At 40.4% G+C, this 12,301-nt stretch overlaps 1 protein-coding gene across 2 annotated transcripts in view; it reads right to left on the bottom strand.

Annotated features, from left to right (window-relative positions):
• Positions 1-12,301, bottom strand: part of fchsd2 (FCH and double SH3 domains 2) — a 244,362-nt gene that overhangs the window by 59,800 nt on the left and 172,261 nt on the right. The window contains exons 10-11 of one of the 2 annotated variants that reach the window (XM_080197533.1): positions 7,784-7,879; positions 3,423-3,494 (exon numbers count right to left, since the gene is read on the bottom strand). In XM_080197533.1, coding sequence (XP_080053659.1) covers positions 3,423-3,494; positions 7,784-7,879 — 168 coding nt within the window. The remainder of the gene's footprint in view (positions 1-3,422; positions 3,495-7,783; positions 7,880-12,301) is intronic. The other variant, XM_080197534.1, reaches the window with a different exon arrangement.

Below are 12,301 nucleotides of genomic sequence, written 5' to 3'. Positions count from 1 at the left end.
GAGGTCAGGATTACCCCTTTTAAGGGCATGTAATTGACTTGAGGAAGCCACAAATTTCTTTTAATTGACTTTGAGTCACACCTTGCATTTTAAAATTAGTTAACAGCATTTTAATAGATTAGTTAATGTAATATGCTACATTTATGGCTACCACACATACAAGGAATATTAGAATGTATTTTATTAAATTTGTGAAGAGAATATGTAAAAGAGGAAATATTTGTGAGAACATATTTTTTAAAAAGTTATTCTGACTTCTAATTGATTTGCTCTAGCTGATCTAATCGAAGTACCAAATTGCATCTTTAGTTGTCTTCAAAATAACACAGTAATTTTACACAGCTAAGCTTCACCAATAGATTAATATGTGGCTTGTAAAATGCACCTGGCCTTATAAATAGCATGTCCTCTCATCTATAATCAATAGCATCACAGCAGACTACAAATGTGGACAAAATTCACAATTTAAGGAAGGAGAAAGAAAGTCAATAAGTTAGTCAGAAATTTCTCAGTAATTTACTTATTTTTAAATTGACTCCAGTGACAATTACCAGGGGAATTTTCACAGATTCCTACAGTCAAAATATTTACTCTGCTCTTCAATACTAACAATATTCAATAATCCTAACTTTAATTGAATCAAAAGATTTACTGATATGGTATGATTCTAAGCAACAAATTGAATTTCCATACCTTTAATGCAGTAAAACATCCTGAAGTGCTTCACTGGAATGTAGTCAAATCAAAATTGATACTGAACCAAAGGAGACAGGAGAGGTGACCAAGTACTTGGTGAAAAGAGATACGTTTTAAGCAAAGTTTCAGAAGGAAGAGAGAGAGAGAGAGAGGGGCGGAGAGATGAAGGAATTGATGGATGCAAAGGAGCAGAGCATCGAAGAATTCTTGGAAGAACGTACAGCTGGAGGAAATTGCAGGAATAAGAAGGGGTGAGGCAATGGAGGAGTTTGAACACATGGTTGAGAATTTTAAAATTGATGAACCAGAGCCAATGTGAGTTTGTGGACACAGACAGTGGGTGAATAGAACTTAGTCACAGTTAGAACATGGAGAGCAAAACTCTGGCCAAAGTGGAGTTTATGAGACAGAAGGCAGCCAATCAGGACAGCATTGATTAGTAGGTAATAAAAGCATGACAAAATATTTTAAATAAAATGTAATGAATGAATAACAATGTAGCTTAGCTCCTAAAACAAAAATCATTGCTCTCCCCACCCATTGATCCTCCTCAAAATTAAACCACTGAAATCTTTCATTAGAATTAGATATCACTTCATTTGGGATTTGGGGAGCTGCAAACTTATTGAGATTCTTCAATGAAAAATAACAAAAAGTTCCAGTTAACCACCAGTCATTGAAGTAAAAGGTGTGGGAATCATTTTTAATCCTGAGTAGTATAATGACATTTCAGCTTTATTACAAATGTTTAATAAATAAATGTCTACATTTTGTCTGTGGTCTTCTGGGGGAAGTTACTGGATTCAAGGTTTAGACATGTATCTCTAGCATTTTTCATAGCACTTAAAATAAATTAAAGGATTTACACACATCACGTTATTAGTCAGATTAGTTACTAACGAAAGTGACATCTGAATGCCAAGTGATACCCAGAAAAATAAAGGAACAGAAGCTGTCATACTAATACTTCATCAACCCCAGTCAAGTGTAAAAATATGCAAGAACTTGTGTTAACTATCTCAACTTTAGGCTGATGAGTCTCTAAGCTTTGCATTAATTTAGCAGAAGTCAAGTTGGCAAAAGGAAGGAGTTCATTTCAGTTTGTGACGCTTGGTTCTTCGTGATTAAGGAAACAATTTCAACCTTTTACCAAGAAAACTCAGATTTCTAAAGATGACTATTTATTAAGGTAGTTAAGAAACTGCACAATATTTCTTTCAGCAATTCAACATAGAAATTTTGGTCAATTTAATAGTTTTGTTTATTATTTAAACTAACTTTCACAAAAAAAGGTGCAATCTTTGACATGTCATCCAGCAGTAAGTTAGAAATATCAAGCAATAAGTCAGTGAAGTTAAACTGTGCATTTTTGTCAATTATATCCCTGATCCTTGGCACTGGTCCAGACATAATAGGTATTAAATTGTAAGCTTTAAGGATGTAGTGGAAATCTGTATCTATACTATTTATCTAAATAATTTCTAATCATACCTTTGTGTATTTTTTGGTGTTCTCAAAAAGTTAGCATGAAATTACTGGAGCTACAGACCAGGTTGCTCCCAAGTTTCATCACCAATTATTTGCCACGTGTCAAATGGTCTGACAAATATCTAATGGGATGCTTTGCATGAACAGGGCTTCAACACTGAACCTTGCATGATAAACTGATAGGATAGATTGGGACTCAAAATATGAAAAAGGTTTTCTAAAAATGAAGAAAAACTAAGCAAGCTATCAAAGAAAGCAGTTTCAGACAGGTATCATTGTTACTAGAAACAAAGGGGCAATATTTAATCCTTTAAGAGTTCGCTGATAATCTTTCCAATTGGGAAACCAATTAAAAAAAAGAAACATTTTAAATCAATTTCAGCTAAAACTGCGTCACCAATAGATTAGAAAACAAGGTGCTTGACCAGTTGGCAGAAAAGTCCAATTCCATTGAACATCTTGCTAGGTAATGGATCCATGCAAGTAACATAGGTACAACATCATATAATTCTTATAGTGCAGAAGGAGGCCATTCAGCCTATCAAGTCTGCGCCACTTCTTTGATAGGGTATCGTACCCAGTCCTTCTCCCCACCCTATCCCCTTAACCCCATGCATTTCCCATGGTTAATCCCCCTAACCTACACATCTTGGGACACTAAGGGGCGATTTAGCATGGCCAATCCACCTAATCTGCACATTTTTGGAATGTGGAAGGAAACCAGAGCACCCAGAGGAAACCCCTGTAGATACAGGGAGAATGTGTAAGCTGTACAGTTACCCAAGGTCAAAATTGACCCGAGTCCCTGGTGCTCTGAGGCAGCAGTGTTAACGGCTGTGTGGCCGTTATGACTTATCGTATGCTGCAAGATTGTGATAAAGATCAGAATATAAATAAATTATGACTGAATAGTGGCTCTTAACATGGAACAATCTCATGACATACTTATAGAATATCCCAAACAGTGCCAAATTTATTAAAGCAATTGATCAATTCAAGCTTTCAAGCAAGAAATGTTTTACAGATTGATTTTAAGGGCCCGATTTTAATGTGGTGGGAGCAAAAACCATTTTGAATGGGTCAAAATCAGGCCCCAAAATCAACTCACAAAATGTCATTTGTCAAGGTAGCACAACTGTCAGGAGCTGTCATTGTCATCAATCAAAAGATGCAGTTTTTTTAATACATGCACACCAAACCACACCACATAACACCAAGTACACAAAGATTGTGTGTACCTCTGCTAAAGTCATTCGCAAAGTGCTGACGGGTGAGAGATCAATGTCCACAAGCTGCACTGTATTAAAACTCTGAGCAATGAAAACATTAATAGGACAAAATGAACAAGTTAGCTTTGACATACAGTGGTTAGGGAAAAAAAACAGCTCATCCACATGTACCTGCTGGATTATTCAAGTAGCTTTAAACGTTTATCAGCACACATGCAAAGCATCCACAAAACAATACAACATTATCACTAACTAAATGTTAACAAAGGAAAAAAAGCTTCTAAAGCTAAAGAGATTAAGGATACATCTACAATAAACATCAACTGAGCAACCTGACATAACATTCATTGTTGTAGCCCAACATAAAATCATAAATTAAGGGAACACATTTTTCCACACATCCTGACATTCTGAGAATGTAAAGGTATTCAGCGAATGGTTTAAAGTAGATGTAGATCAATATATTTGAAAGTAATCATTTAATACACCTTTGATGTATGTGCATGGTATAGCTTTGGGAAGATCTAATAAAGGAGCATAACATAAAATAACAAGTGTGCCATACATTTTCTAGAAAGTTAATTATTGATGTATTTTCTCACAATTAGTTTGAGTTGATATAGAAAGTGAGACTGCTAGAATGAAAAACTTTCCTCCAAAAGCCACAAGTCAAACAACAGTGCATTAATTTGACACAAAGACAACATTCTGCAGATGGATGAAGTTTAAAAAAAACTTAACAAATCAGGCAGCATCTGTGAAGGGAGAAATGAGGTTAGGCCTGCAACCTTTCACCAGAACTGGAGAAATGGAATAGGTTTTGAGCAAGTGAAGGTCCTTGACAGTGTGGGGAGCCGGAAAAATTAAATTCTAAACATTACCACACTGTTTGGCCTTGCACCATAAAATCTATTGTCATTTAATCTATTCTGTCCTTCACCTCAACTCCCATGTTTCACGTTTGCTCAAAAAAGTATTACATTTCTTAACTTTACCTCACTCTGAAAGGTCACAGACCTGTTTTGCTCTGAAGAGGTGCTAACTGATCTATATTTCCACATTTTTAAGTCTTTACTACATTAATTAAGATAATCTCAGAGTGAAAAAAGCATAATTCACATTAATTGCTATGAAATTGGCGCACTCAATTTTTTAAAAACTTTATTCCAATCCAATCAAGTCAAATTAAAGCCAATTCAGAGTCCCAACAAGTTGGGACATTCCCGATCCAAGCTGACAAGACAGGGCTCTCACCTCCTGTCTTGGGCTAGACCTACATGATCCAAGCCGATTGGAGTAGGTGTAGCTCCACCTCCAAGGCTTGATCTAATTTGCCAAAAGGCCCAGATGCCGCTTTAAAAAATTGCTTCAAATGAAGCTGAAATGTAACCTAATGACCTCAATGAGAAGGCTATTGGTATAGGATTTAGAAAAACTCTCATGTGTAGCAGAATTCCTATGGAAGATGGAGCTGAGTAGCAGGAACTTCACACTCCACCTTGCAGATGCTAAGTCTGAATTGTTGATGTAACTTCTTCTCGGCCTTTTGGCTAAGTTCAAGTGTAGTATGGACATGCTGTACTCGGTTGAAATCATTAGGTTATGTTTTAGCTTCATTTGAAGCAATTTTTAAAAACGGCATCTCGGCCTTTTGGCTAAGCTGCAAATGAGATCAAGCCACAGAGGAGGTGCAATGCCTGCTCCAATCAGCTTGGATCATGTAAATCAAGCCCAAGACAGGAGGTGAGAGCCCTGTCTTGTCAGCTTGGATTGGGAATGTTTCACCTGTTGAGACTCCGAATTGGACTTGATTTGATTGAATTGGATTAAAAAAAAGTATCAAAAACAGACGGAATAAAAGGCAGTGATCGTGAACATACCTAAAAGAACCTGGACAGCTTCAAGCAGATATCATTATGGCAAAACTACTTAATTTGCACAATGAATATAGAACTTCAGGGCATTAGCACAAAATTCACATCAAAATTAGAAATTAGAATAAAACTTTGCTTCTGCAGGACAGAAGGTATGTTGAACAGACAACCACAGAAGCCATTCATTTAGGATCAACTTAAATTTGAAAGGAAGCTTGACAAGGTAGTTGAGAATTGGAGATAACAATAATAGCACCACAATTTGATTTGCTTTTTTACGAGGATACAGTAAGAAATTCAGTGCTTCTTAAATTGGGCCAATATATGATGAGTAAAGTGGCAGTAAAGATATAAAAGTGACAGCAAGCAAAGGAGCAAATGGGTGCATGTTTTTCAAAACGGGAGCTAGTGTGCAGAATTTTCCCCAAGGATCAATTTTGGGTCCAGTACGTATAAATGACTAGACCTGGGTATACGTTGAAGCATTATAAAGTTTGTGGAAGATACAATGTTTGACAACCTGGTAGTGATATGGATAGTTGCAGACGTGGGTAAATGTACAAAAGCATGCCAAATGGACATGGAGAGGTGTGGAGTGCTGCAACTTGGGAGGGTCTAACATGGAAGACAGTATACTTTAAATTGCAAGAATTTGAATGTGCGGATGAACAGGGAGACCCCTGTTGTTGATACACAAACATCCTGAAAAGTGGCAAAGCAAGTTGATAAGGCGGTTTAAAATCATGTGGATTAATAAATAGATACATTGAACATAAAAGCAAAATAATCACGATAGAACATTAAACATCACTGACTAGGCCCCAGGTGGAGTATTGTGGACAATTCTGAGCAGCATACTTCAGGAAAGACATAAAGGCATTAGAAAGGGTTCAAAGGAGCTTTATCAGAGACAAGAGACTTCAGGAAATGAAGAGAAGTTAGGGCTGTTCTCTATGGAGGTGACCTAATATGTGTTTCCAAGATGATGGGAGGTTTGAAGAGAGTCAATAAAGGAAAACTATTCCCTCTGGCAGGTCAATCAATAACCAGAGTTCAGATTTAAAATCATTGGCTGAAGATCTAATAGCACGATGAGAGTTCTCTTTAAATCAAAGAGTCAGCAGGATCTAGAATGTTCTTCCCGAAAAAGTGGTGGAAGTCGATTCCATAAATAATTTTAAAGTGTTAATTATATAAATACATGACAAATACCTGAGGTTATGGACAAAAACATGGGTGTGTGGCTAAGTATGACTGTACTTTCAGTCAGCAAAGGCACAATAGATACTAAGTTTCTGTGACTAAGCAAACAAAAGAGATAATTGCTAAAATCAAGTTATTAGTTGAATATTGGTCATGAAGAATTGGACACTTACGCAATGTAAAAATAGCAAAATAAAGTGATTTTGTTCTGTAGCCAGAGGACTTGATATCATCATGAGCTATTCTGATTTTTCCTCCAAATATGAATCTTCTCAAACTTGCTTGTAAAATACCATAAATAAATTTCAGTGTTTTTCAGTTTATTTAGAAATAACTATTTTACCTGCTACCTCCAAGTATTCCAGGGGTCAAATGTCAATTTCATCAATGTAAGTTTAAAGGCTTCATGAAATGAATTCTGGTCACTTGTGCCAAAACTTACTGACTTCAGAGATCTCTTAGCGTTTGACGACCAAGGGCAGGACTTTCGCATAGGCTTCTGAACTCCATTTTCAGGCTGAAACGTGGATCCAAAATCTGTACTGTGTGGGTAACAGTCACTCGTGGGTAACTGATTAATGTTTAGAAAGTGGGTTTCCCACCTAATCAAGGGGAGTGGGCAAGCTGTCAAAGTTGGATGGCCATTCAGAGGTCTTCTACCTTGAAACAAGCAGCAAACTGCATTGGAAGATCTATATGGAAGAGGTTGCTTCAACATGGAAGCTCTTTCCAGCCTTCTAACATTTATATTAAGAATGGCTTTTGCAGTCGGGCCAAAAGACTGCATAGGGAGAGAGCTCCTCTATAGGATGGACGACTGTAGCACCAGGGAGGGCCTCTGGACTTGACAGAAGTATTGCCTGACATCCACTCTCCCCCTCAATCTGGCGCCGGGAAGCTGCGTGAAACAATTAAACTGACTCATACTGTCTGTGAGGACTTGGGAGGCTGATAGGAAAAGCCCAGCTGTTCTCCTTTAATTGCCCTTAACGAGTCATGTTGCCAACCTGCTGCAGATGACAAGCGTTTAATCTTACTCTGTACATTATACAAAGAACAAACTTATCAATAATTTAAAATTCAAAATCAGCTTCAGGACTCAGGTTCATTCCCAGCCATGATGTCAGAAGCTCCATTACTGAAATCTTCTCTGTTAGACTTCTAAGTACACATGCCTTTCTGTTTGGAGAACATGATAGAATTGCAAAAATATATCTTTCTGTTTCGCACATGTTCCTATCAGATTATCTTTGTTATTGTAAATAAATACCTGTGAATAAACCAACCACGTACCATGTCATTGTCGCTAGGCTGGAACTGGAATGACTGAGGTTTTTGAAATATTGGATTTTCTTGAAGAAAAAGCTGCAGATTGTAATCTCGCAATCCCTAAAATAAAGTTACAAAGTAGCATGATAAATAGATCAAAAGAACTTGCATACACGATTTAATACGTCAGTATTAGAACTACTTGCCACTGATGGCATGATAGACAAATGTATGGTGTATCTAACTTATGGCAGCCAAAACTTTCAAATGCCCATTATCTCTGTTTGGCAACATGTTTATACCTTTTCTTTCCCCCAAAAATTCAACCAGACACGTTAACCAAGATGTACAACAACAATTTATATTGATATAGCACCTAAAACGTCCCCAAAGCACTTCACAGACAGATAACAAACAAAATGACTCCAAGCCACTCAGGGTCATATTAGGTCACCTGACCAAAAGTTTGGTTAAAGGCATAGATTTTAAGGAGTGTCTCAAAGGAGGAAAGTAAGAGAGAGAGGAGGAGAGGGGCAGGGAGGGAATTCCAGAGCCTGGGGCCTAAAAGTTTGAAGAGAGCCACCAACAGTGCTGCAATTGAAACTGGGGTGCTCATGAGACCACTGGCAGGTGGTGAGAGCAGGAGAGACTCCTGGTCAGCCATGTTTGATGTGGAGTGGCAGCCCTCAAGCAGCTATAAACCTGTTGTGCATCACTAGATTAGGAAGAGAATGAACAACAAGGATGGATCCTTGGGGAATACAGTAAAAAGTCTGACAACACCAGGTTTTAGTAAATCTAGTAAACTTCCTCTAAATTGCCTCCAATGCATTTACGTCCTTACTTGAGGCAAAAACTGCACACTAATCAAGATGTGGTCTCATCGATGTCCTGTATAACTGAAACACAACATCCTTACTTTTATGTTTAATTCCTCTCATAGTAAAATATAGCATTCCATTAGCCTTCTTAATTATTTACTGTACCTGCTGTGAAGAAAGAGAGTATTATGTTTTAATATTTTTGGAGTTTATTATGTAATCCTTTGATACAGACTTGCGATTGTAGCCCTATGCTTGTGGCTGTGGTTCTCTGTCTGTGTGTGACTAATGAAGCTGGGGATAGGATATCCATGTTTCGGGACATAAAACGTGTCTAAGTGTGAAAGGCACTCACCATCCTCACTTGGAATTAAGTTGCTGTTCCTTCGCTATCGCTGGTCAAGTTTGTGAAACTTCCTCCCTAACAACACTATGGGTGGGCCTACACCTCAGACTGCAGCAGTTCAAGAAGGCAGCTCACCACATTGACCATGCTGAATTCTCTTTCAGTGTACCCAAATAGATACCGGAGTGTGGCAACTAGGGGATTTTCACAGTAACTTCATTACGTTGCTCACTTGTGACACATTTTCTCAAGGGCAACTATGGATGAGCAATAAATACAGGTCTAGCCAGCGACAACCACATCCCATCAATGAATTTTAAAAAAGGTATACCATCCCTTCTCACCCTTCTCCTGTCTGTAGATGTGATAGAGTTGACCACGCCACCCTCCAACCTCTCCTCATTGTTGGGCAGCTGCTGTCAGATGGGGCCACTGTTACCTATTTAATTGTAGCTCATGTCTCAGTGGCAATGGCTTCTCTTCCTCTGAAGTACCATTACCTCTGGTATTCCCCAAGGATGTGGGTATGCCGGCGTTGGACTGGCGTAAACACAGTAAAAAGTCTGACAACACCAGGTTTTAGTCCAACCGATTTATTTGATAATAGACTCACAAGCTTTCGGGGTTAGCCCCTTCGTCAGATGAATGGAGGGTTCTGGCCTCAGACAGAGCATATAAAGCACAGACAGTTTAGAGATTGCTGATTAGAATGCGAATCCTTACACCTAACCTGCTGTTCAAGACCTGAAGTGGCTGACAATGTGAGTGGAAGGAGCACTGATCACAGGTTACAGAGATGTGTATTGTCTCCAGACAGTACAGTAAGTGAGGTTTTGCAAACCCAGGCAAGTCACGGGGGTTACAGATAGTGCGACATGAACCCAAGATCCCTGTTGAGACCGTCCTCATGTGTGCGGAACTTGGCTATCAGTCTCTGTTCAGCGACTCTGCACTGTCGTGTGTCGTGAAGGCCGCCTTGGAGAACACTTACCCGAAGGTCAGAGGCTAAATGCCTGTGACCACTGAAGTGTTCGCCAACAGGAAGGGAACAGTCTTGCCTGGTGATTGTCGAGCGATGTTCATTCGTCCGTTGTCGTAGCATCTGCATGGTCTCCCCAATGTACCATGCTTCGGGACATCCTTTCTTGCAACGTATCAGGTAGACAATGTTGGCCGAGTTGTAAGTGTATTTACCATGTACCTGGTGGATGGTATTCTCACGTGTGATGATGGTATCCATGTTGATGATCCGGCATGTCTTGCAGAGGTTGCTGTGGCAGGGTTGTGTGGTATTGTGGTCACTGTTCTCCTGAAGGCTGGGTAGTTTGCTGCGAACAATGGTCTGTTTGAAGTTGTGTGGTTGTCTGAAGGCAAGAAGTGGGGGTGTGGGGATAGCCCTGGTGAGATGTTCGTCTTCATCAATGATATGTTGAAGACTCCGGAGAAGATGTCGTAGCTTCTCCGCTCCGGGGAAGTACTGGACGATGAAGGGTACTCTGTCCACTGTGTCCCGTGTTTGCCTTCTGAGAAGATCGGTGCGGTTTTTCGCTGTGGCGCATTGGAACTGTCGATCTATGAGTCGAGCACCATATCCTGTTCTTATGAGGGCATTTTTCAGGGTCTGGAGGTGTCTGTCATGATCCTCCTCATCTGAGCAAATCCTGTGTATACGGAGGGCTTGTCCATAGGGAATGGCTTCTTTAACATGTTTAGGGTGGAAACTGGAGAAGAAGTGGAGCATTGTGAGATTGTCTGTGGGCTTGCGGTACAGTGAGGTGCTGAGGTGACCGTCCTTAATGGAGATGCGTGTGTCCAAGAATGCAACTGATTCTGGGGAATAGTCCATGGTGAGTCTGATGGTGGGGTGGAATTTGTTGATATTATCATACAGTTGTTTCAGTGATTGTTCACCATGAGGCCAAAGGAAGAAAATGTCATCGATGTATCTAGTGTATAGCATTGGTTGAAGATTCTGTGCAGTGAAGAAGTCTTGTTCAAACCTGTGCATGAAGATGTTGGCATATTGAGGTGCAAATTTGGTCCCCATGGCTGTTCCATGTGTCTGGATGAAAAACTGGTTGTTGAAGGTGAAGACATTGTAGTCCAGGATAAAGCGGATGAGTTGTAAAATTGCATCTGAAAACGGGCAGTTGTCAGCATTGAGTACTGAGGCAGTCGCAGCAATGCCATCGTTGTGGGGGATGTTGGTGTAGAGCACCGAGACATCCATTGTGACGAGGAGTGTCCCTGGTTCAACTGCTCCACGTGTACTGAGTTTCAGTAGGAAGTCCGTAGTGTCGCGACAAAAGCTGGGGGTTCTTTGTACAATGGGTTTCAGGATGCCCTCGACGTAGCTGGAGAGGTTCTCACACAGAGTCCCATTGCCCAATACGATGGGACGGCCAGGTGTGTTTGCCTTGTGTATCTTTGGGAGGCAGTAGAGATCTCCAACGCGGGCAGTACGTGGAATGAGAGCACGGAGGGTGCTCTGAAGGTCCGGATCAAAGGTCTTGATCAGATTGTTGAGTTGACGAGTGTGTTCTTTGGTCGGATCTGTGGGTAACTGTCTGTAGTGTTCCTCATTGTTTAGTTGTCGGTACACTTCTTTACAGTAATCCGTTCTGTTCAGTATGACGATGGCCCCTCCTTTGTCTGCTGGTTTGATGACAATGTTGCGGTTTGTCTTGAGAGCGTGGATGGCGTTGCGTTGTGCTTGGGTGATGTTCGGGGCTGTCTTGTGAGTGTGGTTGATGAATCTGGTGTTAACGCACCTCCTGATGGTTTGGGCATACAAGTCCAGTCGAGGGCAGCGGCCTTCCGGAGGAGTCCAATTGGATTCCTTCCTCTTAGGTTGTTGCACTGTGGATCTCTCTGTCGGTTGTTCTGGTTCATCGGCTGTCTCATTGTGTTCGCTGTAGGCCTCTTGGGGTTTGTGGAAAAACTCCCGCAGCCTCATTCGCCTTCAAGACACACGACAGCGCAGAGTCGCTGAACAGAGACTGATAGCCAAGTTCCGCACACATGAGGACGGTCTCAACAGGGATCTTGGGTTCATGTCGCACTATCTGTAACCCCCGTGACTTGCCTGGGTTTGCAAAACCTCACTTACTGTACTGTCTGGAGACAATACACATCTCTGTAACCTGTGATCAGTGCTCCTTCCACTCACATTGTCAGCCACTTCAGGTCTTGAACAGCAGGTTAGGTGTAAGGATTCGCATTCTAATCAGTAATCTCTAAACTGTCTGTGCTTTATATGCTCTGTCTGAGGCCAGAGCTCTCCATTCACCTGACGAAGGGGCTAACCCCGAAAGCTTGTGAGTCTATTATCAAATAAATCGGTTGGACTAAAACCTGGTGTTGTCAGACTTTTTA

The sequence above is a fragment of the Carcharhinus amblyrhynchos genome, chromosome 10, assembly GCF_965287045.1.
Source record: "Carcharhinus amblyrhynchos chromosome 10, sCarAmb.v2.hapA, whole genome shotgun sequence".
In the NCBI taxonomy this organism is placed as follows: Eukaryota; Metazoa; Chordata; class Chondrichthyes; order Carcharhiniformes; family Carcharhinidae; genus Carcharhinus; species Carcharhinus amblyrhynchos.
Note: the sequence above shows the minus strand (reverse complement) of the source record. Positions and strands in the feature narration are given on the sequence as shown.